We start from the raw sequence: 27,649 nt of genomic DNA on the forward strand, positions 1-27,649 counted from the left end.
TGTTAGAGAATATCGTAATCATCAGCAAAATTTTTAAGGCGAAAGTCTTAAGTGGCTCATACTCCCAATGGCCTTGAAAAAAACGCGTCGTCCGGCCCAATGGTACAAAAACTATCATCAGCAGCGATGGCTCCTACCCCCTAAGCAAGCAAAAAATGGCTCATTCCTTTCGTAATGCAGAGGCTACAAGTACTCATCAAAGTAAAGCGTACAGTGCATACACTCATGGTAATCATCCATACAACGTACAGAAAAGCGGCATCTAGGCGAGCGGTACAAAAAAAAACTGACTTTCTCAATGGCTCATACCCTCGCAAGCATTGGCTCATGCCCCTGTAAGCAAGCAAAAAAAAATTCGATGGGTTATAGCCCCGGCCGCAAGGCTGAGTCTGCAAGAGGTCAGCAAATTGAAGCGAACAGTGCATACAGTCATTGAAATCACCCATACAACACACAAAACAGCAGACGTTTCAATACTATGCTGAGAGGTTGCAACGTAAAGTCGAAGAGAAACGTTATTCAACTTACAACTTCAAAACACAAGCAAACGAAAACAATAATGTGCCATACCCTTTCGCAAACGCTGTTTCCAATCAAAATGCGGCTTTCTGGCCGAAATTTTCCTTCCGCCACGTCCCCTGTTATGTGTTCACTCCCATTTTGACAACTGAAAATTTTCGAGAAGAACGAGTACGAGAGCGTGCTCAATCCTTCAGTGCAACTTTCTCCCCAAAGGGTTCAATCAAGTTTGCAGGCTCTTTTAGCGAAAATCAGAAGCTACGCTGGCCACAATGTGCACGGGTTATTTTTTCTTTGTCGTGTTTGCAAGTTTTCAGTCCGCAGCATCGCTTTGTGGGGAGTGTTTTGGTTGTGGGGTTGGTTGGTTGGTGTGTTACAAGGCTTTTGAATCAAGATCACTTGGAGCCGCATCGACATATGAATGGACATGTGATCTACTCGCGATGAACGGAGCTGTTGACTAACGTGTCCCCAGAGTTACGCGGCAGGCAAACCGCGTCTTCTGTTAGCGGAGGACCGCTTCTGGTATGGTGTAAGCCTAAGCTTTTCGGTATTCAAAATATACTTACGCACGGAGATTCGCGGGCATTCTTTATTTCATCACACTTACTACAACGCGTCGATCCTAAATGTATCTCATCAGCAGAGTTTCTCACTGCGGGTTTATATGGCCTGTCACGGTATTGAAGCCTGTTGTGCTTCAAGCGAAACACCGCTCGATTCCGTGTCAGTTTATTGTTAATGCGTCTTTCATTCAATTAGCAATCTCGTGAGAAACCTTACACTAGTGGGCACCCTGATGCGAATCCCAGGGGTTACCTTCAGATGTCACCTGTGTGGTTTTATTAATTACTGACGCGGCGTCGTCAAATGTGCTCTTTATCGGTTTTAACGCCTGTAGATGTGTAAAACAACAAATTAATAAAGTTTCAGGCAGTCGTTCGCTGCGGTTTAAACTTTATTGACTACTAGCTGCGTGTAAACTTGTGTGTAAACTCGCGTTGAAGTCGGCTGTATCTTGCTTTTCTCTAGGCAGGGACGAGCCATGGCGTTCGTTATGTGAGTCCGCGACACCGATGCCATGGCTGACGGGGGTCGAGATTTTCCTGTGCCGAACCTCCCACCGAAGGCGTTCTCCGTCAATCTCGGGGGGTCGAGGACATCGGCAATGTTTTCGCTTACGGGTGAGTCGTCCGTTCAGTGTCGTTTCGCCGTGGCAGCATGACAGCTGTGCTCACGTGGCAGCGGTATGCTCGCATTGTTGGGACCGCATTGTTGCTCTCGCACTGCGCGCCGACGTGTTGCGCCTCTCGAGCGTACACGATAACACTTGTCGGTTACGTGCCTACGGCCTGTGGCATTTGCTGTGGAGCTGTGGCTACAAACGTTAGCAATGACTGCTGTCAACAAGATTTTACGCACCAATCGTGTGTCTGAGCATTTACATCGCGTGACAGTGATGCCCAAAACGTTTTTCCAAAGTGACATATACGGAAGTAATGCCTTGGCGCATTAAAGCGGTTGCGGAAACATAATTTCATTTTACAATGTGTGCTGACCTTCATCTAGTCGATAATGCACAGCCAAATTTTAATTTTTCTTCGTTGTTCATGGATCAGCTAATGTTAGAGCGAATCGTATGTTATGTCAGTGTCACACAGCCACTTTCGATCACAATCGAGCCCGATCCGAATTGAAATTCTCGACCGCAATTGGCTCCCTCCTGCAGTTTGCGTAACGGAGCCAATCGCGACCAAGAAAAATTCGATCCGGATCGGGCTTGATCGCAATCAGAAATGCGCCATGCGACACCTGTATGAAAAATTTCGCAAGGTGAAGGGAGTATCATAAAAGGAAAGATTGGTCTTCGACCCAAAAGCTGTGCTAGCTACATCGAAAGCCAAGATGATTTCCTTACAAGGAAAGCTTCACAGTCAGAACAATTATCTTGGTCCAGAACCAATTTCATTTATTATGGCCAATCAAGCTCATTTATCGGTCATATGTTTGCATTCACAATGCACTTATTGTACAAATATACACAGCTGCTGTCCTTTGTGTGTGGATGGCCATTATAAAGCTAGCTTCATGCAGTTGTGTTTCAAGATGCTTACATCTGAATGTGCACTATAATCTATATATATATATATATACTGCTGCTCATGTTAAGTCAGCCCTACATTGAAGCCACAATAAAGGTTAATATGATGTGGCTGAGTTAATTCAAGTTTAATTTAACCATAGCACACAGCCAAGCACCACTTAATGTTATTGTGCATGGCTGCTTCTAAACTATATGCTAATGCCCTGAAAAAAATTGGTGTTTTCATTGGCACAATACTCTCCACATTGTCTTTGCATCAGATAACTACTCCGTCATTACTACAGTGAAAACACTTACCGATCAGTGGTCATTGATTTTGTTTTTCTATGAGCATTAATTATACCGCATAATGCAAGCACTACTTTTAAAATTGTGCATATTTCATCATGCATTGGTACTCAAAACAACAGCACTGAAACGAGACAGCAGTGAGAACACCAGGACGACGCACTGACGACCAAATAGCTCATTGCCTGTTAAAGCACCAATATATTCGATCAGTGGCGTAGTGCAAACACCACACAAATAGAAAGGTGCGATGAATAATACACATACAGCAGACAGTACGAATTTTGTGACAGATGCGATGATAGCATGTGGGTTGTATATATTGGCATTTTTCCAAACAATAAACCACCTAGTTGTTATTTCATCATCCTCTTTCAATGCTGATATTTTCAGTTCGTTGTATCGTAGTTACTCATGTGTAGCTTTGTTGTTTTGTTGAAATGAAAGCACTGCACCAACTGTGAAAAAGTTGTGTCTGTGGGATAAAGGTTTAGAGCAAGCATTCATAGCATGAACTGAGATGTTCATTTTTGTTTTACCAGGTATTGCCCATGTAAGGTTTATTTTAATTTTTGGACAACTAAAGACTAACTGCCACATTTTACTTTGGCTAAATCGGTTGCAAGTAAGTAGTATATACCACCGAAGCAATCTTGGCAAGGCTGCAGGATGGTCATTGTCCAGCTTTCCTTTTAACAGCCTCTAAATAGCATGCAAGCAGACAGCGCTTGCGCTTGGTGGCTAGCAGATATGACACAAATGCCAGAACGCGGCCTCTGAGATTGGTCATCGTATTGCAGATCGGGAAAGTCATGACGAAGAGTCGCACTAGTTCTCAACATTCTGGGTTGTGCGTCATTCCCAAAAAGTAGTAATGGCGATGCCTTTGTTCTTTCTATCAGAAATGTCTATTTCTGCAAGCTTTTGTAGCAGATTAACTTGTATTTTGAATGTAAATTTTTTTTTAGCAAGGGCTGCTGTATATTTACGCGTTCTCAAACCTTGCTTTTTACACAGCTTAAGGATTTCTTGCAGTTGTCCTGCAATTAAGTTGATCACTGGGGTGACTGCATCATGTATTGAAAAGCCACTCTGTGAATCTGAACAGCAGGTATACTTCACTGATCATGCATAAAATATTCACTCCAATTTTACTGCCGCTATCTCTCACCACTAACACTCTACGTATCTGTGAGATAGACTGTGATAGCGGCGTGTGCCAATTTTCATTTCCCTGCTTATTTTTCTCCCTTCCATCTCTCCCTATTACCCTTTGCTTAGTGCAGGGTAGCTAACCATACTTCTTTTTCTGGTTGACCTCCCTGTCTTTCCTCCATTTCTCTCTCTCAGCACACCGTCCAGCTTTGTTCTGCATTCCTTCATGCTGTGTCTGGAGGGCATGAGTTGGGCAGAATTAAACTATTCACTGGACAAGCTTCTGTCTTGAAGCAGGCTAATGTAGTTGGGCACTTTGAGCTAGCTGAGCAGCTGCTGGATGATGGATCCTTGTAATAAAGAATGCAACTTCTCACACCGACATCGTTGTTGCAATGAAAAGTAAAGAAGAGCAAATTTTATATGAATCAATGCCGAGGGGCAGTCTGAAGTGATCAGGCTAACCATTCCATGCAAAAGACCTTCAATGAAAGGCTGCATCCAGAAATACCTTGTAAATGCGTTGTCCGAGAATTAGCTGGGAATGAAGATGAGGTGCGCATTTTATGTCACAGTGACACAAAACCAGAAGGATGCCTGCCCTAAGCACATGCCGATTTTACAGGCCTCGGTAATGGGGTAGAGTAGTTGTAGCTCAAAGGGAAAAGAAAAAAAAAATCCAAGTAGTCGCATAAGATTGCTTACTTGTAGGAATGTGAAAGCATTATAGTCGCCTTGGCGAAGTTTGTTCTTTCCTTTTTTTTCTTCTCCCTGTTCACGCAAGCTCTAGACTGCGTTCTAACTGTGCCTCAGTAAGGCCAAACCAAATGCGCCAAGCATCTCAACACGCTCACTTGCCTGTAAGGAGTTCATAACTCTAATTGGACATTAATGCTTCTTATTTTGTACACTCATGACATGGCACCACCTCCTCCCCATTGGCTGTGCCGTCACGTGCCCAACGATGCATGCACTAGGCCACACATTTAGAAAGCCAGATGGCTGCGTCGTAACTTGTACAATGACACATGCACTAAGTACATCGTCGGGGAAGCGCGCTCGTCTCACACCTCGAAGGCCCGAGTTCTCACGCAGACCGAAATATACCAAATTTTCTTTTCAATGGTATTAATTAGATTAATTTACTTGCTTCCATGAGAAATTTTACATCAGGTCAAGCACCTTTTTACGTGTTTTTAATGTTTACGCCATCAGCCATCTTTGGTACCATCATTCGCTTACACCTCTGACTACAACGGATTTTCGTGTAATGGAGCATATAATGCTTTCACATTAAAAGTTAAATAGCAAAGGTGACTGAAGTGCACATGGTTTGTGCTATGTGTTTTGGTACCTAATGGATATAACTTGCCCTGGCATAATAGACACTGGCGTTTATGCTTGTTGATACAATTTGCTGCTTTCTGATAAAATATTGTTATTCCTATGGTTCCGCAAGTTCTGCAAGACAACAGAGATACCCAAAACAGAAAGTGCAGAGTCCATGCTACACATTAGCTGATGCACCACGATTGACAACCATTGTTCAGATTTATGCATTTATTACGGCATAATAAGGAAAAGGTCAGGAATAACATAGACGCTTGCAAATCCAGTGTATGTTGCTAAACTTGGATGTAAGTGCCAACAAATCACTGTCATGACCACTGGACATTTCAAAACATCCTTATTAAGTTGTACTTTTCTTGTTTTTGGTGATATGTTTGCCCATGCAGTTTTGCTTTCCATAAAACCTGGCACCTTTACTCATCTTTACTATTATTATTATTACAAGCAACAATGACTGTCTTATACAAATGTACACACAAAATGTGCTGCAGTCAATGCTTGTTGCCAATTACATGTACTGCCTTTGTCAGCAGTTTCAGAGTTAATGTCCACAATCAGAGTTTGCTCTGGGCCAGGGATTGGGTACTCTAAAGTGTCCCCAGACCTTGGCACTTCTACGACAATTGGTTAACAAGTCAGTTTACTATATCTGAAAGTGCTATTCTCTGAGAGGTGGAAAGTGGGGAGAGCATTGTGCATCTGCCTGGTTAATGGGAGGACTAGTTGTCGTTCTTATGAATGCATAGTGCAAAAACTGTGCCTACTGGTGTTTGTCTAATGCACAAGGCTTCATCATAGAACCATGTCTGCGTTTTCTATCTCGTGAAATACATGAACTGCACATTTACAAGCTGGTTCCAAATTTGCAATACTATTTTGGCATTAGATTGACAAGCTGCCTCGACATGTTTTCTTGATAGCTTAATAAAGTCATCGGTCCAAGAAAATTCAAATACAAGCGAAATTAGAGTTGCTTCCACTCGAATTCTTGCGGCGTTAAGGGGCACATTTCATTCTCATGACATCATATGGTGCCACCCAATAGAAGCAGGGCGTTAGTGAAAGTAGACACACCACGGTTGCCAAGCCTGCTCAGTCTGTTGATGGCATTTCATGGCATCACTTTTATTGTTACAACAGCTTCTGCTAGGTGGCCATTGGCTCGCCAAAGTGCTCAGCACATGATGCATCATTCCCACGGTTGCAACACCTCACCCATGGCTCTGCGACACTCAAAATGGTTGTAAAACATAGTGCTGTAGCTTTTTTTGCAGTACCCACAATATCGTGCTAACGTAAATCACACATTGCACATCTAACCAATCATCATGGCACCACTCTCTTCCATCATGTTCTGTCTACAAAGTATACCAAATTGCTGGATCAAGGCAAGGCCATCAGTCCCACTCAACCAGCTTTCCCTGGCGTATTGCAGACCCCCTTTAAGGTAGCACATTCAAGCCTGTTTATATCATAGCCAAATAATTTCGAATCATTGCCTATATTGAATGGTAGGCATGATTCCATTTGCAAGCAAATATGCATCATCCTGCCCCCATAAAGGGGCACTAAAGAGAAAAATAAGTTCAGCATTATTAATAAATTACGCTTCTACAATACCAAGAAAGGCACTCTTACCATGACTGGAGGCCTCGTAAGGCCGAAAGAGACGTAAAAACGAAAGAGAGGTGCGAACAACCCCTTCAAGTTCTCACATCAGCTCATTGTAACATCATGGATTTTGACATCTGCCTCAGGCCTAGTTGATTGTGTCCCATTAAAGATGGACTGCATTTTATTCTGAATGAGCTGAAAACTGAACTTAGCAAGTTTCAAGAACCTTTACTGTGTCTCAGCATCCTTAATATAGGAAAATACCTTAAAACTCATGACTCACAGGCTACTGGTGCTGCTGTTTCCGGGTGAAATTAGAAAAATTTAACTTCGACCTTCATATCTTTTTTTTTTTTTTAAATCAACCTCTTACCATAAAATGAACGAAGATAAACAGAGTAGCTTATCAGTCTAAAATGATTTAAGAGTTTCTCTTTGGTGTCCCTTGTAAAGTGCACGTTCCTTTCACACCTAGCTTGCACTGGCACTGCCTCGAGTGACCACAACCACATCTCATTGCAGGAGGCTTGTTTCAGATGCAATCAGCACTTCGCAGATCGTCTATCCTAGGCCTAGCATTGTGACTAGCAATCGGAGATTGCGTTAAGCTACAGCATCCACTATAACCAGTTGTGACAACTTTGCTCGAAAAGTAAGTTTTCTTTTCGTGTGTGCAGTGACCTTTTCTATCTCGGTGCCTTCTGTCTGTAGCAATGAGTAGTGGTAGCTGTAAGTAGGCTGCATACTTCAGCTGCTAGAGAAGGCTTCGTGGGTATCTGTGCCACTGCATGTGAGTGTGTGTGCAGCATGCGTGGTACGTATACTATGCCTATTACTATTTTACTAGTATGTGCATACTGTGTGTATACTATTTACGCATGCTGTGTGTAAAAGAGCCCTTATAGCGCAATCTTCGGGTACTTGATTATCATAGACCAGCATTCCATACCCTTAAATCACCTTTCACTGCAACATCACTCGCATGACTAACATCAGTTTATACTTTATACAGTGCAATGGGCACACGCATGTTGCACATTTCCCTTTTCTACCATTCAAAACTTATGCAGTTTGTAGTCGTTAATATAATATTTAGCCTGCAGTATGTCGCCATCACAAGAAATTGCCAAATATAGGTAGAAGATTAAGTTAGACCAGTGCCTCCTCTATACTTTCAGTGCCCGGCAAAAAGAGCGGAGGACAATAGCCCGCTGCCGTCGGCAATAGTACAACGCATTGCCGCCAGGTGCCTCCACCTAAATAGGGTAACGGAGTTCGCTGTGCGCCGCAGCCGCTGTGGGTCTGGCGCCGTGCTCAAAACAAAACCGATTAAATCCTCAATGTTCTGCGCTCAAACCTCGAACGGCGTCCGCGTGCTACGCCCACAGTGCCCACGCAGGGTCAATATAGCTGGTACGATCACTGAATGATGTTACTGAGTGTTTCAATGCGCTAGCTGCCAGCTTTCACGCACTAACCGTAAGCGAAGAACACCACGCTAAATGAGTACTAAAAACATAGCGTTCAATGACCTACATTCATTAGCAGACAAACCGATAGGTTGACTTAACAAAAGCATGTGAACGCGTGCCTCACTGCATCAAAAACGCCTATTCGTCGTTATTTACAAGGACGTTGGGCCAGCTTCAATATACGACAAGTAAAGCTTAGCTCCAGCTTCTACCCGAGGAAGCATCGACATAGCGCCCTTTAGATGCCGCGTACACACACACCTACGCGTGGACATGATCTGCATACAGTCCCACCATTGACTTGTCATGCATGGTGGCTCTATACTCTAGAAAATTAACACATTTGATGCGATTTGAATACACATATTTAATGAAAAAAAAAAAAGAACATTTATCTGTAAGCACCTGTACTTTCAGTAGCCCCTAAGCACTTACAGCTTCACATATTTCCTGGACAGGAGCTTTTTTGCAAAGTATTTGAATGCATCATGCTTGTCACTGACGTTGAATGCATAGTTCACTAGCAGTGGCCACAAAAACCGAACAGATATCAGCTCCATGAGCTTAACTCTGTGAATGGCATCACTCTCTTTGCACTTGAGCAGGTTTGAGCACACAGGGCTGGCACAGCATACTTCACCAGTGTTGACAATGGCTCTTGCAGAGTAGGGTTGTCCTTCAGGGCACGATCAGCAAATGTCCTTAGCACATCAACTGGTAGCACATCAACTTAGCAAACAGCAACTGGTATGACGGGTAAAGCAGCCCACCGCAGTCCTGGCTGCTTGTGAACTGCAAGATAGGTTGATTGCTTGCAGGCTTCGTGCAGACTGAAGTGCAACTTTCACAACGTATGTGCTCGTTTATTACATGGGTAATATAGCCCCCAACGTAAGCAGTTGCCGAAATTTCAAGCAAAGGCAACTGCTGCGGCAAGACTGTCGTGTTGAGCCGTTGCAAAACACATGCAGCTCTCTGTAGCTGAGGAAGCTGCTGTGCTGGCGAAGGAGAAGCTTCAGTGTGCAGGGTACCTGTCGACATTTGTGCACATTCACTGTGAGCAACATTTGATGTCACACTGGATGCTGCAATTCCAGTTTTCAGAACCTTCTCCAGGCCTGACAAAACAGAGCGAACATTAGGCGTGTCATTGCAACCAGCGGACATTCGCAATGTGCCAAACAGCGACTCGATCGGGTCACTATTAAACTTGCGAGTGAGAACAAACAGGAACTTCTCCTCTGTGAGCAAGTACTTGATGCAGGCAACTGTGGAATACATGGTCAGAAGCAATGCTTCATACGTTTCTTTCGTAAAAAATTCCTTTTTATCTCCCCACCTTTTCTTCAGTTTGTCCCAAGTACATGGGCAGTGTTACCTCAAGCCACTCCAGTCTAGAATCTTCGGCATCGTCGAATTGCCGAGTGTCGGGCCATTTTTTGTGGATGTGCTGGGGTCGTATTACTCCTGTCATGCAGCACAAACCAGCGGTACATGTTCTGCATGAAAATGATGGTCTGGCCTGCATCCGCGAATGAGAAACTTGATGTGTGCCCAGCTTGGTTCCTGAGATGCTCCAGGGCCGCAGTAACATCAGGCGACAGAACCTGAATTGCCCGTGCGACATTCATTTTTTCTATATTATTCGGGTAAACATGTTTGCGGCTGAGGTAGCGGACAGGCTTTACAACCAGGTCCTTCTGTAGTTCGTAGAGCTTCTTGATGTAGCAGGACGAGACCTCTCCTTTCGGACCGAAGTCATGTGCCAAATCTGCGAGCGAACAATTTTTAAAACATGGCATGGATCGAAACTTAGAAAGAGGAGCCTGTCACAGTCGCAGGGATGTGTTATCCTGTACGTAAGAAGACTATCTCCAAGAAGTTTCATGGCATCGACATTCACTTTGTGGTTATCACTCACTAAAAGAACTACCCTGAAACCACGGGCCTCTGCTTTCTCAAGCACAAAAATCAACAACTTGTGAAATTATGGGCCTGCTAACCTTTTGGTAAAATAGTAGGCCACTGGAATGCGATACGATGTCGAGAGTCCAGTGATTAGGAAGCAGAGAAGAGAGTTCGCTAAGGTGAGGTCACCACTCTGCTGTTCCAAAGAGACGTTGGCGTGCCCCACAAAGCAGTCCTGCTCTTTGTTGTACTGCAGCTTTTCCTTGATCTTCATTTCATCGACAATGAGTGAGCACACTCTCGACTGTGGTACACTCAAGCTCTCAGCTTCTACTCTAAGGCGATCTTCGGCAAGTTTGCTGAAGCCTGTTTCTCCACTAGTGGTTCCGAAATAGTTGCTCAAAGCCTTCCTGCAAGGAAGCTTCAGAAGCATTTCACCGCGAATGTGTTCATATGCCCTTGCCGACAGATGCCTTAATACTGCACAACGTCGGGTTGTCTCCTCACACCAACTTGGCCTCTTCTTTCTGAAGTTCTGGATTTGATCAATAAAAAATCGAGCTGCAGGTTCCTTTTCTTCCGCCCTTTCCTTGATGTAAGAAACATCCGCCGCTAGGGCATCTTCGTGTAGCATTTTCAATTCCATTTTGTGCTTGTCGACGGTCTGTTGCAGTCGAAGCAACTGGCTCCTCAAGCCCTTTTCTTTCCTTATCCACTTCGCTCTCTCAGTAACAAGCACGCTTGAAGTTGACCTGATGTTTACCTGGATGCTTTGATCGCACGAGTTGGCTGCCGTTGATGTGTCCATGGAGCAGCAATCAGACATATCCTCTACAGATGAAGTAGGCGCTGCTGCTGGCAGCGACTGTTCCATCACTGTGCCGCTCGCAGAGTCGTTTCACGCCATTGTAGCACTCACTCTTTTGTCGATGCTTCCTGTATTTCGCGCCGGCGTTTATTTCGGCTGGAGATGGGACGGGTATTCTTCAAAAACAGACGGCACAGCCCCTTTCTTTAGATGTCGTCGCTTGCCTTCTATGAAGTCCTCTTCTTTGAAATGTCGACTGCACACTTTGGTGTAGCATGAGGTAGTATTCGGCGACCACTTGTCTCATCATATTGCGGCAAGCCATTGTGCTCATGCGTCCGTGTCAGCGGGTATTTCATGAAAGGAAAGGACAGCCTTTTTTTTTTTTTTCCTTGTCCGATTTACATAATGGCACACAACAGTAGGCCATTGTAAGGCATGCTATGCGCGTACTTGTAGGAAGCTATCCCACACAGCGAAGTGGAGCACGGTTGAACGCAACTGAGGTATAGAATAAAGAAGACTGAGGCTCACGACCAATGCGGCTACACGGAGACGGCAGCGGCAGCGCAGACCCTGTTTGCCCAGCGCCCCTAGTGGCGGCGGCGAGAACAGGCGTTCGACAGCCGCCGAAGGTGGTGTGCCCGACACAGATTTTTATAGGGGAGGCACTGGTTAGACATATTAGCATGGCTCCCACTACTAGCATACTACATCATACTAGCAGCATCATAGTAGCTACATCATACTAGCATGGCTCCCACTACACTGCAATCTACTAGGCTCCCCCCGGGGGCCTAGTAGATTGTAGAGCAAGGCTAAAATAATCGAGCATTCGAAGCACAGAGACACTAAATGTGGCATTTGGTTTTGCAGAAATTTCTAAGGTGGAAGAAGATTAATGAAACGCACAATTTTTGTCCACCTGAATATAGCATGAAGCAAGCTTTGCAAAGTACTGTCAAAGGCTGAACCTAATTCATATTTTTCTGGTTGCGGTTTGTTTTCTAGAGTCTGCTTCAACAGCAGGCAATTTCCTTGTGGCTTGTGTTCATATCTGGTGATAAAAAATAATTGGATTTATGTTTGCAAGTCTCCGATGATGTCTTATGCTTGCAGCAGGCAGTGCATCCGGCATGTGGTTCTGCTCCACTAGGCTCCGCTAGCCATGTAGAATTTAGCCTGCGTGGTGAGAGCATCTGCGGGTCATGTCTGCTGTTATCATCAGCATCCATTAGATCACCGATGGTCAAGAGTAAATGTACAGCAACGCTTTTGTGAGTGTCAGTATGCAATGCAGCTGCATGTTGCCCAGGAAACACTAGAATGGAAATTTGGACTAGTAAGTTATTTATGGTGGTATTATATAGCACGTAAAACAAGGGACGTAACATAGAAAAGTGCTGTGTATTTGTATTCTCTGTTACATCCCTCACCATTTTATGTGCTGTTATTAGGTGACCGGGAGATAGAATTAGTTCAGAAGCTGCAAGTACATGACCAGATACTGATCCATGGGTTGATAGATGATCACAGTGTTTCATGGCGAAAATTGAACCCATGGCAGATCCCGCTATGACACTACTGCTGTAGAGGATGTCAGTAAGGGTAGTTTAGTAGGAGACTAAACAGCAGTTTTGGTTTAAGCCTTAAAAACATTGACGAGGCCGTGTGCATCATGATTATCAGTGAACATTGGTACTTTACACTTCTGAAGTTTGGGCGTTTGATCACGCTTTTGGACATAGCTATTAAGCAGCTGTTGTGTTACCCGCACATTGCTGTTTGTCTTGTACAAGTAAAACTGGTGACGTCATTGCTTCAATATTGAGCAACATAGTCTCTCTATACGGCATGCTACTGTGTACAAGTCACTACCTTGCTGTGCTTTTCGCCTTGGCAGGTGTCACTAGACAGAGGAATCATCTTGTCATACCGCATTTTTGTAACAGACCTGTCAAGCCCCCAATTAATTGTGCTGTCCAGAGAGTACTCACGTAGCAGCAAGTATAGCCTGCTTTTGTACAACTTTGCCATAAGTGCAAACTACCACTCTTTCCAACTCTTCAGTGGGCTGTGGTGCCTACGTTTATCCATAGTGCTAGTTTGAGAAGGCCACCAGGTACTAGTACCAGCGTCTGCTCCACCAATGTGTTCAGCCACATGCCGAGAGCCTCTTTAAGCTCTACTGGCTGTTCTGATTGAAGTTTTTTTACTATGCTGGAGATTTCTTTACAGCCTCCATGGTATTCAATTTGCTTTCTACAGTTTGCTTCAAAACACCAAATTTCCAGCCAACCCCACAATGTAGCAGCTTCCATTGTAATTGTCTGATACTTGCCTCACTTTGTTGCCGACTTCAGTGGCACATAATCAGGACGGAATTGCCACATTTTCATTGCAGTCATCAGCCTGGTTTATGCCCACCGGTGAACAAAGTCCTCTCCCAGAAAATGCCCACTATCCTAGTTTGTTGTCAGCCGGCTCCATCCTGTTCCTGCAAATTTCCTAACCTCATCACGACACCTCTGCCATCTTCAATGGCATTTCTCTTCCCATGGTGCCTATTCTGATATGCTCATAAGCCACTGGTTATCTGTGCTCAGAACATATTACTGTAAATTCTAGTTAACTGATACTTTGATATATCGCTCTCCGCTTGTCTTTCCCTCTTCTTTCTATCTATCATTGCTCACATGCACTTCCTCGGCATCTCGCTGCCAGTTTGCTGTGACCTCTTGTATTTATTTTTTTTTAAATCTCATTTAGGATGCTGACAGTGACGCATCAATGTGGTCACCATGTATTAATAACCTTGGGCAAGATAATCGGCACTTTCGAGCAGGCTCAATCAGCCCGCGCGTTGCAGCCAAAAGAAGCCTGCATGCGAGCTCAAAGCTGTCCAGGTAGATGGCAGCTCGATAAGGACGCCCGCTTCATGCTCCCACAGCTGTAAAGGCTCCTGCAACGGTGAGGCTTAAATACCACATCACTCATGGGCGTCTGCCAAAGGCTTGACTCTTCCGTAGTTTCAGTTTTCGAAATTAAATTGTCTGGAATTTATTACAATGCACAAAGTAGCAGCGTCAGGTTTTTGGACGCCTTAAAACGGATATGCTTGGATGACCGACTGCATATACATCATTAAGATCAATCGTCTTGACTCACTGCAAAGAATGCTCTCTTGGCACAGTGCAGAGACACCGTCTCCGGTGCCGATGCACACAAAAGTGATAAAAAATATAACTAGCGGTATTTTGGAAAGGCTCCGTGTCGTCTATGTGTGGCTTGAGGGCTTCTGTCTTTGCAATTTCACTGATTTCGAAACTTCGCTTTACTCAAAATTTTGTCCTATTTTTACAACTTCGAGAATGGGAGGTTACTGTGTATGACCTGCTTAGTGCCATTCTTCCTCTTAACTCTTCCCTGAGGTTTCGGTAGAACATTGGTCTAAAATTACTACATGCTCTTGTGAGAGCGAAAACTCCACCTAATCAGAAAGATTGTTTTATAATAAGTAGCACATACGCTGTCGAAACACTAATGGATCAAAGCAGCCCACTGTGCGAAAGAAAGTAAAGTTGAACTCGGATACTTTTTGAAGATAATAAAATGATGTGGACTTCTGAGCATGTGCTGATGCGTAAAGCATTGTCAAAGTAGTGTAGACATAGGAACATCGGAACAACATGTTGAAAAGTTATCAATCATGCTGATTGAGTTTGCCTGTACTAGAATAGCAGGTACACCCATTTGCTTGATAGCCCATATTGCCACACTCCTGTGTCTTAAAATTGTCTATAGTTTTTCACTCAATAACTCATTGCTTGGTCAAACGCCTAATGATTCAAACTGGAAAACATTCCTGAGAGGAGACAGCTTTTAAAAGTAACCCAATGCACTCTTGCTAAATAATTCACTATGTAGCATGCATGTGCTGAAAATGACAGGCTTGCTGTACTGCATTTCATCCAGAACTGGCAACACAATGAAGGCTAGAGAATCCTCTGTGGTTGCGAGAGAGGACCAACCAGGGTGACTGATCTGTGCTGTCTAGAGCATTTGCTATTCCACCAGGTATTCCACCATTTGCTCACCAGGTCTGGCCATTTTAAGCTGGCAAGCGCCGTGCATACAATGTACGCTAATGATCATGTCTGCTAAGTTTTACATCACTACGCGCCACGGAAAGAACTGCAATTTCAGACCGAACGCCATTTGCCCTTCTCTTCGCGGGCACCGTGCTCCAAGCCGGAGGGATGACGTATACGTGCTAGTGCGCCTACGTACATGTGTTTTTGCTGTGACATCGCTCTTAGTGACTCGTGACTTCGATAATCAATCAATTCAACATCTGTTATTTGTGTAATTTGTTGCATCGGTAGACAAATTAAGGTTTAGAGAAATAATAAAAGAGACAAAAGGAATGTCTGCGTGTTTTTTTGTTTTACTACGCACCCCAGCAGGAGAGATGTTCTACCGTTTCATCTGCTTGTTCCCATGTCTTGAAGTCGCACACGCTGACACCGAAACTATGCTATTTTCTACCATGTTCCATTGCGCAGTCTTGCTCTGTGATCCGCTTGTGTCTGCCTCAATGTTTGTGTAGCACTGACTTCTACTGCTAGTCAGGTGTTCTCAAGCACAGCGTGCACAATCGTGCGCTGCACGTAACAAGACAAGCAGAACAGGTTCTGCACAGCGCAGTTAGCTGAAGTGTGCCGTGCAGCAAAAAAAAAAAAAGCGAGGAAAAAAGAAAATGAAGGCAGGGCTTGTGATGTGTGAGTCACACGATCCTCGAAGTCCAGTATGGGAGAATGCAGGGAAGGAATTTCACTTGTGTAGGCTAGACGGGGCGAGTGGAGAGAGCATCTTGCTTTTCAGTGGAGCCCCCCTGCTGAAATCATGGGTTAGCGGCACTGAAATATTTCTCTCTCGGGTTTTAAGAAACTAACTTGAAAAATTCTTGCAGCTGAACAATTCTTAGAGGACACGTAACAACTTCCATCATATAACCAAAATTTGCTATAGGGACTGGCAAGGGGCCCTTTAAAGGTGTGCCAACGTAATGGAAAGACATTGCAGCTCATAAAAGAGATAATCCAGTGCCTACCAGCTTTAGGCACGAATCGCAATGCTGTAATGTTCTATTAGAACAAGCACACCAAGATTGCAGTAAAATGTGTGCATTGCATACATTCCATATCATTAGTACTGAAAACGTGCTGGAAGTAGCTCACTTGCAATGAACAAAAGGAACACACGAGCAGCTGCCAGCAGGAATCAATGCAGATGAAATTGTGTAACAATGCATATATCATTGTTATACAGGGTGTTTCAGCGAACACTTTCAAAGTTTTTTAAAGGTTGCCTATGGCAGATAGCTCAATGCTAGTTTAAGAGCCAGTCTGCTCGAAAAATGAAATGCACAAAACACTTGCACAAAAAAATGAAATGCAAAATCAACTAATTAACAAGAATTCACTAAATAACATTTAAACTAATTATCTTATGACCCAAATTGCAATTTACACATTCTAGCAGTGGACTTTGCTTGGCGGATCCACTTGGAACGAATTCTCATGACGACACCAGTTTCGAGATATAAATTCCCGAACTTTGCGGAGAAATGCATTGGTGTTACAATTACTAGTGTGCTTCAGTGCATGAAATGACGTTTTGTTAACAAATTAACTGGAACGCCAATGCATTTCTCCGTAAAGTTAGGGAACTATATCTCAAAACTGGTGTCATTTTGGAAATTCGTTCCAAGTGGATCTGCCTTGCGAACACCATAGCTAGAATTTGTAAATCGCAATATGGGCCATAATATAATTAATTAGAACCCTAAATAGTAATCTTTTATTAATTAGTTGAGTTTGCATTTCAATTTTTTGTGCAAGTATAGTCCGCCGCTTCGAGCAGATCAGCTCATGAACTAGAAGTGTGATATCTGCCACAGGCAACTTTTAAAGATTTTTGAAAGTGTTCACTGAAACAGCCAAATCATACATGTCCACCTACACTACGCTGTTTATATAGTGTTTCTGAATAGCAATCTCCATCACATTTTGCTGCTGTTGCTCTACGTTCACCGCAAGATTCAGAGCACGGCCTCTGTCTGTAGATTGCCAAGTCCTTCTCAATTTCTGGGAAGGCCTCATTCTTGGAGCCTAGGGAACTACCTTCCCACTCTACACAAAAAGGATTTTCTTGTGTAGCCGCCAGCCCAGTCAGCTCCCTTCGGTCACACTGAACTATGCTCCAAACTGCTGTGCTGTGTCACTGTTGCTAGTAGTTCCGGCAGCTAAAAATTGCTCTCCGCATGCTGTTCCCATTAGGCAGTTCAGCGACGGTAAAACAGGATGGTAGTTGGCGTTTCACGAAGTAGGCAGTTTTCGGCGAGTGGTCTTGGCTGTTTCAATTTTCTACTTACATTGCTGCTGTTGAAATTGCACTCCCAGCAACATACCATCAGAGCAGAAGAAAAATATAATGAAAGCCATGCTTTCCTGTACTGCATGCACAGGAAGGGATTGCAAGAGGTGCAAACACATCATAGCCGCATTTTCCTCCATGCATATAACACCCGACGAGAATGATGCAGTAAGCAGTCATCTGGATCAGGAACAGTACACAGTCATTTTTCGTATTTGTAACTGAAGCAGGATAGCAAGTAGTGCCACGTGGCACTTGTGAAGTCAGTTGGAGGCAGAGCCTCCATCATTAGAAGACCGGTTTCACTGCTCAGAAGTTGCAGCCAAGTTTGGGAATTGGGAATCTGCATGTTCACAGCTCGAATTATCCAGTTGAATTTACATGAAAAAATGAGAGACCATAATAGTTCTAAATGTTATGCGCGATTCACAAACAACTAAGTTCAAATTACTGAGGTTTTACTGGAGTGCCAGTGTGTGCATCTCTGATTGGTGTACCCAAAGAATAAATTACTAAACAAAACCTGTATGTATAATTTCAGCTCATGGGTATCTCTAAGGTGCATAGAACTTTTTGATAACATGCCGCATGATTTTCAGGGGTTTTAAACTTCTTGTGCAGTTGACTTCCTTTAATTCGACTCCTGTTAATTCGAAGTTCCGGTTAATTCGATCCCTACCGAAGGTTGTGGCCAATGCGTATGCATTTCTATGGGCCCTAACTTTTGTTATTTCGATCCTAGAATTGACCTTCGCCGAATATTTCGAACTTGACCAGTCCGTACTCGTGCGCCTGACTCCTGTGGAGACCCCAATAGCGACCCCTTAAGTGGCAGCGTCTCTCGCCAGAGCTTAGGGGTCAGTGAATGCGTAGAACACACATCATCTGCCATTGAAAACCTCTATTTTCGGCCTCTCCTGGGAAGATTTTCAAGCAATAAGCGTACCTCACAGTGTATGATTACGGTATTTAGCTGATTCTAACACGCGCATTTTCTTTTTTCAAAATAAATTCTGCATGGAATTGCCTGCCATGTGCAATCAGACACAGTACCAAAATTGCCTTCACGGTGTTTGTGTGCTTCACCTCACGACACCTGTATTGCGGGAAAGTCAACTTTAGGAAACCAGCCGCCGTCGTGCTACACGTATTTAGACCATTTTTCTTGATAAAAAATCGGCTGCACGTTATGTTTCTACTTTGCTTAAAAGCTTTAATGTAATTTCTACGTAATTTTTCTATTCGGACACTTAGAAAGTCGGCATGCGTTTGGTTCTAGGGCGTGTTAGATTCGTAAAAGTACTGCCAATGAATCAGCGGTGTGTTGTGACATTTCTTGTGCATCTTGTTTAATTTGATCAATTTTGTCTTGCCCGCCAAGGTCTAATTAACGAAAGTCAACTGTATTTGGCTTACACTGTTTTTAGGCCACTAGGTATGTGACACATTGTCTGTACCCAATGCCCTAAATGTATCGTACTTCTTTCTGCATACAGCTCTGATCGTCACTCTTCCCACAACAATTACCACACATTGCTTTCATCCTCGTGACTTTGCGTGCCCACATCTTGCAACGTGCATCTACTGTTTGGAATTCGGCGAAATTTAACAGCGCAGTGCATGAGCCTAAAATTTTGAAAATTTTGAATGGCATTAAAGTTGTAAAAGAAATGCATATTGGGCTAGTTGGTGCAGGACAGTAAATAGGAAGAATGTTGGTCAACCAGATAACCACAGCAGGCTGTGACCAGTGTGGGGCATAAATGTTGCATGAAATTACAATTTGCATACAATTAAAGCGTGCATTGCATTTAGTTTTAAGCATTTAACTACTTCACAAAAGTATTGCTTTGCAGTCAGACATACTGGTTGGATCTGCTTAATTTTATTTTGTAACCACCTAATGCTGCTACCAGCGCAGCCATGGATTCTTGACTGATGCATCCTCAGCAACGGCAAGAAGACATTCAACATTACAAACACAACTGCACATCAATACATACACTGTGGCATGTATTAGCTTTCCTTATCAGATAACACCACCTGGTGTTTTCCCCAGTGCTCAAGAGAACCGCTGCAATGGAACATTGAAAGTTCTGTTAAAGTGCTCCTTAACAGTGTTTATAATGCAAAGTCTCGAAGCAATATTGAGGTTCAAAGAACAAATGACACAAACTGTTCTTCTGGCAGGAGCAAGAAAATTACCAGCTTTAAAACTTTTACAGCTGAATTGCTTTGGTAATTGGTGGCTGGTGACAATTTTCAGTTGAGCAATAGGAAATTAGGTAAATATTTTGTAAGCGTTTATAGGCTGGGAAAAGGTCTGATAAATGAAGTAGTAGGGGTTAACGCTGGTCAGGTTGGTGTGCTGTGCATTTAAATGATGCAGTACGCTTTTTCAAGTGCTAATCACTTCATATCATAAAAAAAAGGAGAGGATTGCCTGAATAACACTATATAGTTCAAAGTCCTTGCACATGTATGGTAAAGCACAGAAGCCAGGAAGTATAACAATCCAACTTTAGCCGTAGCCAGTGGTGAAAAAGAAATTTCTTTGGCACGCTGCTGCACTGTGCTCACTCATCTCAGAAGCTTATTTTAGCAGTAAGCTAATGCTGTCAAAAAGTAATTTTTACTTGCACATTGCTCATTATTTACTTGCCCTTTGTTGATTGTCATTTACCATCATACTTGTCCGTGTAATATTGAAACACGTCATCGGCATAAAAAGGCAGTAAGAGATGGGAATCTAGAAAGCTTCTAAACCGTAATTGCCAGAACGATGTGATAGCTCTGAACATGACAGTAAAGTTCTCCTGAAGGTTGCTGGCTTTTTGAATAGGTGGGAAAGCAATACGTCTGTGTGTGAGAGAAAACAGCTTGCCTTTTTGTGTGCGTGTATAGTTTATGTCGTGCCTGTTTTCTCCAGCCCTGGTCTTTATCATCTCATTAATGAGCTCATGTTGTCGGGGTGATATTCAGAGCAATTGCAAAACTAGGCGCAGCTGAAAATTTTGCTATAATTGCCACAATTTCCTGCATGGCATTGTATTATGCAGGGGTGAAGCAGTAATCAACATAAATATTGCTGAACATGGCTGGGGTATTCATTGTCTTCACACCGGCATTGTATTTTGTAGCTAGCATATGTATTTGTCATTGGTGACTTTGACCTGCTGTTTATAGCTGAAGTAGAAAGTTGCATAATTTTTTAACCAGATTATATTTAATACACATTTGCTTTCCGAGATATTCACAAGAACACTGTATTAGTGGCCCACATATGTCATCTTTGCATTGGCCCACAAGGGCAGTTCTGCAGGTTGAGTTCTGGTTATATAAATGCATGAATATGGGCATAAATTTTAATGTTGCAATCTGCTCTTATGCCTGATGCCATCAGTGACATGCAGTGAGTTTCACAACGACATTTTTTCAATGAAAACTCCTTATTCTTTTTATTCCAGAACCACCTCCATTGCCACCACGCCGAAGTGTCTTCTTTGACAAATGCAACGGCCCTGGTGACCTGTCGTCTGTTCCTCCAGCTCCATCTTCCACATCAACTTGGACAAGCTCAGATTTTCTTAGGCTTATGCACCAACGAGGCGGAGAAGGAGACACAAAAACTAGCATAAAGTCAATAGAAGCCCTTTTTCTTGAGGATGTGAGCTCTAGGAGCACCACACTCCGGCATCATTCGCTCACAACAAGTTCGGTTGTGTCCACTCAAGTTCTCTCTCAGCCATTCCCGTTCGTAGCTGCTGGTCAGCTGCCAGGCCGCATTGGCTCACTTGTTGGCACGGAGATGACACACAGCAACTCTGCACCCAACTTCAACCATCTGTCTTCCAGCTGTAGCCCCTCGCCTATCCACACAGCTAGTCAAAGCTCATCGGTGCTTTCGCGAACAGAGATTGAGAAGAGTATGTTCAGCATGCTTCGAAAGAAGCAGGACAACAACCTAATTGACCTGAGTGGAGACGCAGAGCTGGCAAGAAAGCGTGAAACCCTCAGAAAGGCTGGGGACTCGCTAGATGACCTACTCGATCTGTTTGATCCACTACGAGAGAATGAGCCTGAAGAAATCTTTTCTCCTGAAGAGTCCCCACCTAGAGATCCTCCAGAGGGAAAGACTGAAGTAATGGAGACACCACCCCAGATCCCTCCAAAACATGGAGGACTTGCACAAACACAGCCACCATCTTTGCCTGCAAGTAGAAGTTCTGCAATTGAAAAGCCTGTTCCTGTAGAGAATGCTCAGTGCCAAGGGCCAAGCATGGACCTTGGCACTTTGAAAGTGGTTCGTCATGAAGTTTCTCAAGGGGAGGAGATTGAAGCATTCTGGGCTAAGGCCAAGCAGCTAAGGTCAGAGTTCACGTTTGATGATCACCATACCAATGCTGGTCTTGTTGTCAGTCCTACATTGGAAAACAAGTGGGGGAAAAGCCTTAGCATAAAGGTGGAAATCACAACGAGCTTTTCGGAGAGGCCATTCTGCTTCACATGTGATGTAGGAACCAGTGTAGAGCACGTAATTAGCAACACTGTTTGCTCCCTAAAGGACGATTTATCTGACACTGTATTAGAAAGTTATGTACTGAAAGTCAAAGGGCTTGCAGAATATTTTACCCCTGACTCTACATTGAAAGAGTATGAATATGTTCACCAGTGCTGCAAGTTTATGAAGCCAGTTTGCTTGACCTTGATGGATGTCCGAGACCTTGGTAAACCGTGGGCACGAACATTAAGGGATGACAGTGAGTTTTTTGAAGTCAAGGCATCAAGCCTGCTTCCTCAGCCATCTGGCCAAGTTTCTTTTGATTCAGTGTCCATATTACTTGAAACTTTCCACAAGGAAGCTAAGAAGGTACAGTTAGGAGCATCTGCTGGTTGCTTGCAACCAAATGGAGCTATTCAGGCTGTGAAAGCTATTTGTTCCACACTTTCAAGGATTGAAATACTGGAAATTCTGCATGCTGTTGAAGGGTTGAAGCACATTTGCAGTCAGATGCCTGAGGTGAACGGGTTTCATGACAACTATCTCAAGGCAGAAGACACGCCAAGCCCAGTACCTATGAATTGTGACCGTGTGGCAGAAGTCGTGTTCTACTCCTTACTACAGTTGCAAACTGCACTGCGTACACTTGTAAAAATCTATTGCCGCAGCTTTTGTGTCGACTTTGTTTTGACTCCTGCTAATGAAAGCCGACCACAAAGTGCAATACGGCCAGTCACTACTTTTCATGACACCTTTCTTGTAAACATTGGCAGCGTTCATCAACTGAGGCCACACTGGGTTTCAGACTATGAACAGTTCATTATATCTTGTGAGCTTCGTTATGGCTTACACATCTTGTGCCAAGGAGAAAGTCGGAGTGTAAAAGCAAGTCGAAACTTCTTTGAACTCGTCGTTTTTGATGAGTGGATTGAGATGAGCATATTCATGAGGAACCTTCCACGGGAGACTGCCATATACTTTGCGCTGTTTGGTGTGAAACCATCAACTGAAAACAGGCCACCAGAGACACCAGCACCTGAACGAGTACTCTTAGCATGGACTGGGCAACCACTGTTTAACAGTCAGCGTGAGCTGCTTCAGGGGAGTCTCTTTCTTGGTTTTTGGTCACCAGAAGTGGACGAGAACAGTGGTCCACCCCAGAGCAATGATGCAGTTACCTGTCCGGTTCTTCGTCTGCAATTCCCTGAATTTGACTGCACTGTATTGTTTCCGGAAGTACCAAGGGATAGCATCACTACTTGTAAGGCAACAACATATGCTCTTGATAGTGTGGTGATCCAAGAGCTCACAGATGTACTTGAAAAGGACCCTCTCACTGTGCCTAACCCCGAGGAGAAAAAGTTTTTCTGGGAGCATCGTCATTACATCCTTGAAGTTCCGCACCTCCTTCCGAAAGTGCTTCTGTCTGCGCACAGCTGGAGTTGGCCTTTTCTGCCTGACCTGTACTTTCTCCTGACAGAATGGCGTCCTGCTTCCCCCATTAATGCACTAACATTGTTGCTGCCACTGTTTCCTGACTACGAAGTGCGTAAGACGGCAGTCAAGTGGATCAAGAACATTGGCAGTGATGAGCTCTGTGATCACCTTCCACAATTAATCCAAGCATTGCGCTTTGAGACATGGGAAGATGCACCCATCACATGGTTCCTCTTGGAACGCTCTCTGACTAGTGTGCGTGTTGCCCACCAGATGTTCTGGTTGCTGAGACAAAACCTTGACAATCCGCTCACACTTAAGCGAATGAAGCTTGTGATTCAGACATTGCTAGTCATTGTTGGCAGGTCTTTCAGAGACATTATAGAGAAGCAAGAAGAGCATCTAAACCAGCTTTGCATCATCGCAGAAGGCATAAAAGACACGCGTGAGTCGCTTCGTCTGGACAAGCTTTTGCAAGACTTGGCACAGATACACAGTATGATTGAGGACAGCCCGTCTTGCCTTCCACTCAACCCAGCAATGGAAGTGTGTGGTGTGGATGTCAAATCTTGCTCCTACTTCACATCCAATACACTTCCGCTCAGGATAGTGTATAAAAGTTCAGAGCAAGGGGCAAAGCCTATTGATGTAATCTACAAGGTAGGAGATGATCTCAGGCAGGACATGTTGACACTTCAGATGATACGAATAATGGATAAATTCTGGTTGAAGGAAGGCCTGGACTTGAAAATTATAACTTTCAACTGTGTCGCTACTGGCAAGCGTAAGGGCATGGTGGAAATGGTTACCGAAGCCGAAACACTGAGGAGAATCCAAACAGAGCATGGGCTCACAGGTTCATTCAAGGACAGGCCTATTGCTGAGTGGTTGCAACGGCACAACACATCTGAACTAGAGTACCAGCAAGCTGTCGAAAACTTTACGCTGTCGTGTGCCGGCTATTGTGTAGCCACATACATCCTTGGCATCTGTGATCGCCACAATGACAATATCATGCTGAAAACATCTGGACACATGTTTCACATTGATTTTGGAAAGTTTCTTGGTGACTCACAGATGTTTGGCAACTTCAAACGTGATAGGGCACCATTTGTCCTTACTTCTGACATGGTGTATGTCATCAACGGCGGCGAGAAACCTTCCAAGAAGTTCCAGATTTTCATTGACTTGTGCTGTGAAGCGTTTAATATTGTTCGCCGTAACAGCAACATTTTCATCACACTCTTCGAGCTAATGGTCACATCTGGAGTCCCTGGAGTCACTGCAGATGCTGTGAACTTTGTCCAGAAATCATTATTGCTTGGCAGCTCGGAAGGCGAAGCAACTGCACATTTCACCAGGCTTATTGAAGAGAGCCTGCGTTCACGGTTTACACAGCTGAACTTCTTTATTCACAACATAGCCCAACTTCGATTCACTGGGGACCACAATGATGGACTGCTGCTCTCCTTTGTCCCTCGGACTTTCACAAAGGATTCGGATGGCAGGATTGTGTCCCTAAATGTGGTTTGCTACCGAAAGTGCTACGAGCCGGAAAAGCATTACACCTATGTTGTGCGTGTTGGCCGCGAATGCCAGGCAGAGCCTATGCAGGTCGTTCGAACCTACCCCGAATTCCTGGAGCTCTACCAAAAGCTAGTCCGAGTGTTCCCATTGGCCAAGTTCTATCCTCTGCCCAAGGGCTCACTGGTGGGCCGCAGCAACACACGAGAAGTGGCACAGAGAAGAATGCAGGAGCTGAATGCATTCCTTATGTCCCTGATCAAAATGGCTGAGGAGGTGTCCCATTGCAGCCTGGTGTACACCTTTTTCCACCCTCTTCTGCGTGATCAAGAAGGTATGGCAGAGGATGAGAATGAGTGTGACAACCTGCGTCAAATTAGCCAGAGAGTCAACCTATCCAAGGGCATTGTTGGCCGAATAAAGCTCTCCATTGTTTACAAGGCGAGCACCCTCTCCATCATGGTAATGCATGCAGAGAACCTAGCTTGTGTACGGAAGTCTTTGCCAGACTGCTACATTAAGACATACCTGCACCCGGACCCAGAGAAGGTAACAAAAAGGAAGACCAAAGTGGTGTTCAAGAACAACCACCCTACCTTTATGGAGCTGCTTGAGTACAACTACCCACATGCGTTCATAGCTGAACGAGTGTTAGAGGTGTCTGCATGGGACCATGACAGAGTCCAGGAAAATGAGTTTCTGGGAGCTGCCATCATAGACTTGTCATGTATGGATTTGACAAGGGAAAGCACACACTGGTACCACCTGAACGCTGTGCGATACAAGTGGCATTGACTCATCAGCATGTTGCCTGGTGTTAGATTTCTGACGTGTTTGTGTTTGTGTAAATGTGGGATCAAAAAATGCAAAGAAGTGGTATGGTTACGTGTGCATAAGCACGTGTGTTTTTAATGCAGTGAGAAGCATCACTGGACTACATACATGTCGCTTGCTTCTGTGGGGGTCAGGCACACAGATGTACGGTTCCGTGTACAGCATAGGTAGTGAGACTTAATATAAGTAATGATATACAGCAAATTCTTTTTCGTATTGTATTTGTTGTTATATTGTCTCTGAATAGCTCCTTTCGGAGAAACTTTACAGCAAACTCCTTTCTGTACAGTACCTTTTCCTACATTACTGTTGCAGAGATTTACTTATCTCACAAGTCATTGGTGTCATAAGCTCACACTGTTGCTCATCTCTCTGCTGCTTATTTGATTACATTATCATTGTGCATGCTGTGCGTGCAGTGCTGTACTGCTAATATTCAGGGGGTGTATGTACTATATAGTATATTTTTCTATGAGTCATATATATGACATTTACACGTTTAGTCTTCTGAAAGCAGCTTTACATGTGCTATTAATATACAAGCAACTTGTTTCACTGAAAGTGTCCCTTCCATTTCTTTGTTTGCTTTCTGCTCTGCTGACAACCTCCTTGCATTTTTCTGATCTATAACATCTATTGTTGTAACCTCATTTCTGTTCTACAACCTTTTAGTGCTATGGCACCGAGGCAACTCTTTTGGACATTTCCTTTCTCCCTTTATCATGTCCTAGTATTAAAGCTGAATCCCAAATAAGCTGTTTTTGGCAGCTAATACTGTCTATTTTCACATATGGGTACAAAAACTGTGTAGGCACGCTATATATTTCTTTCTATGCAACCACTTACTAGATTTTCTTTTTCTTCTACCTGTCCATGGTGCATCATACTTTCTTGGATTCATGTTTCTGTAACATCGTACTTGATTGCATAAATAATGCCCATTGGAGGTTGAGTGAAAAATAGCATTTTGTAACGCTGCAAAATATGATATTAAGTGAGGTTGTGTATTAATGTATGCAAAGTTTCATACTCTGTCTTGCACATTAGTGAAGAGCTGTGAATGCAGGTGTTACAGCACTAGCTGGTGCATGTTCAGTGTGTACCTATGACAGATTTTTCACTGTTATTTCTCTGAACTGGACGTGTACACTCATTGCATTTGTGGTGTGAGTGTTTTGTACGAGAGCAAGTGGATTCAACCTTGTCACATTTGTGTGCTAGGTGTAGCATATCTGCATTGCGGTGCATGTTTTTCCTGCAGCTAAAATTGCTGGACATTTTGTTTGGGCTTTATGCATTTGCTTACAAGGCCGTCAACTTTCATGTTAAGTATGTCACTTAAATTTAAAGCTTGGCCATCACAGTTTCTTTCTTAGATAAGAAAATTTGGGATCTGCCTGTGTTGTGCTGCTCGGAAGAGTCAAAATTGTGCGTGCTCAACAATTCGGTATTTTTTTCCTGATGTATACATACAAAGTGCCTTCATCTGCTGTGTGGAGCCAAAAATATAACAATAAAGTCGTGAACCTGTGTTACTCAGCATTGTGTTACGCACTTGAATCTGTGTTCCTATGTGTTTCCTAGGCAAATTATGTGAATAAAGCTTTTTTTGCCGCAGGCACTGCTTGTGTAACAGTATACCTACTTGTGCCTTTGTTGCACGAGCTTGTTTCTGAATTTCTGGCACTGTTGATTTC

General features: G+C 43.7%; 1 protein-coding gene and 1 pseudogene across 3 annotated transcripts; one reads left to right on the plus strand and one right to left on the minus strand.

Annotated features, from left to right (window-relative positions):
- The first annotated feature begins 823 nt into the window (after positions 1-823).
- Positions 824-27,571, plus strand: LOC126536442 (phosphatidylinositol 4-phosphate 3-kinase C2 domain-containing subunit alpha-like). 3 transcript variants are annotated; one of them, XM_050183400.2, is made up of 3 exons: positions 824-1,051; positions 1,552-1,703; positions 21,124-27,571. In XM_050183400.2, the coding sequence occupies exons 2-3, from the start codon at positions 1,601-1,603 to the stop codon at positions 25,911-25,913; spliced, it is 4,893 nt and encodes a 1,630-aa protein (XP_050039357.1). In that variant the 5' UTR covers positions 824-1,051; positions 1,552-1,600; the 3' UTR covers positions 25,914-27,571. The 3 variants fall into 3 exon arrangements, with proteins under 3 accessions (XP_050039357.1, XP_050039358.1, XP_054929988.1); XM_050183401.2 differs by having other exon boundaries at positions 824-1,044; XM_055074013.1 differs by lacking the exon at positions 824-1,051 and adding an exon at positions 7,553-7,682 and having other exon boundaries at positions 1,614-1,703.
- LOC129386266 (uncharacterized) lies at positions 7,693-12,044 on the minus strand (annotated as a pseudogene).
- Positions 27,572-27,649: the final 78 nt, after the last annotated feature.

Source organism: Dermacentor andersoni, chromosome 4 (assembly GCF_023375885.2).
Source record: "Dermacentor andersoni chromosome 4, qqDerAnde1_hic_scaffold, whole genome shotgun sequence".
Taxonomy (NCBI): Eukaryota; Metazoa; Arthropoda; class Arachnida; order Ixodida; family Ixodidae; genus Dermacentor; species Dermacentor andersoni.

What these genes read in the sequence shown, in the direction of transcription:
- LOC126536442 (XM_050183400.2), top strand. Translation starts at nt 1,601, where the DNA reads ATGGCTGACGGGGGTCGAGATTTTCCTGTGCCGAACCTCCCACCGAAG. An exon ending in GGCAATGTTTTCGCTTACGG is followed by an intron (nt 1,704 to 21,123) that starts GTGAGTCGTCCG and finishes TTTTTATTCCAG; the next exon opens with AACCACCTCCATTGCCACCA.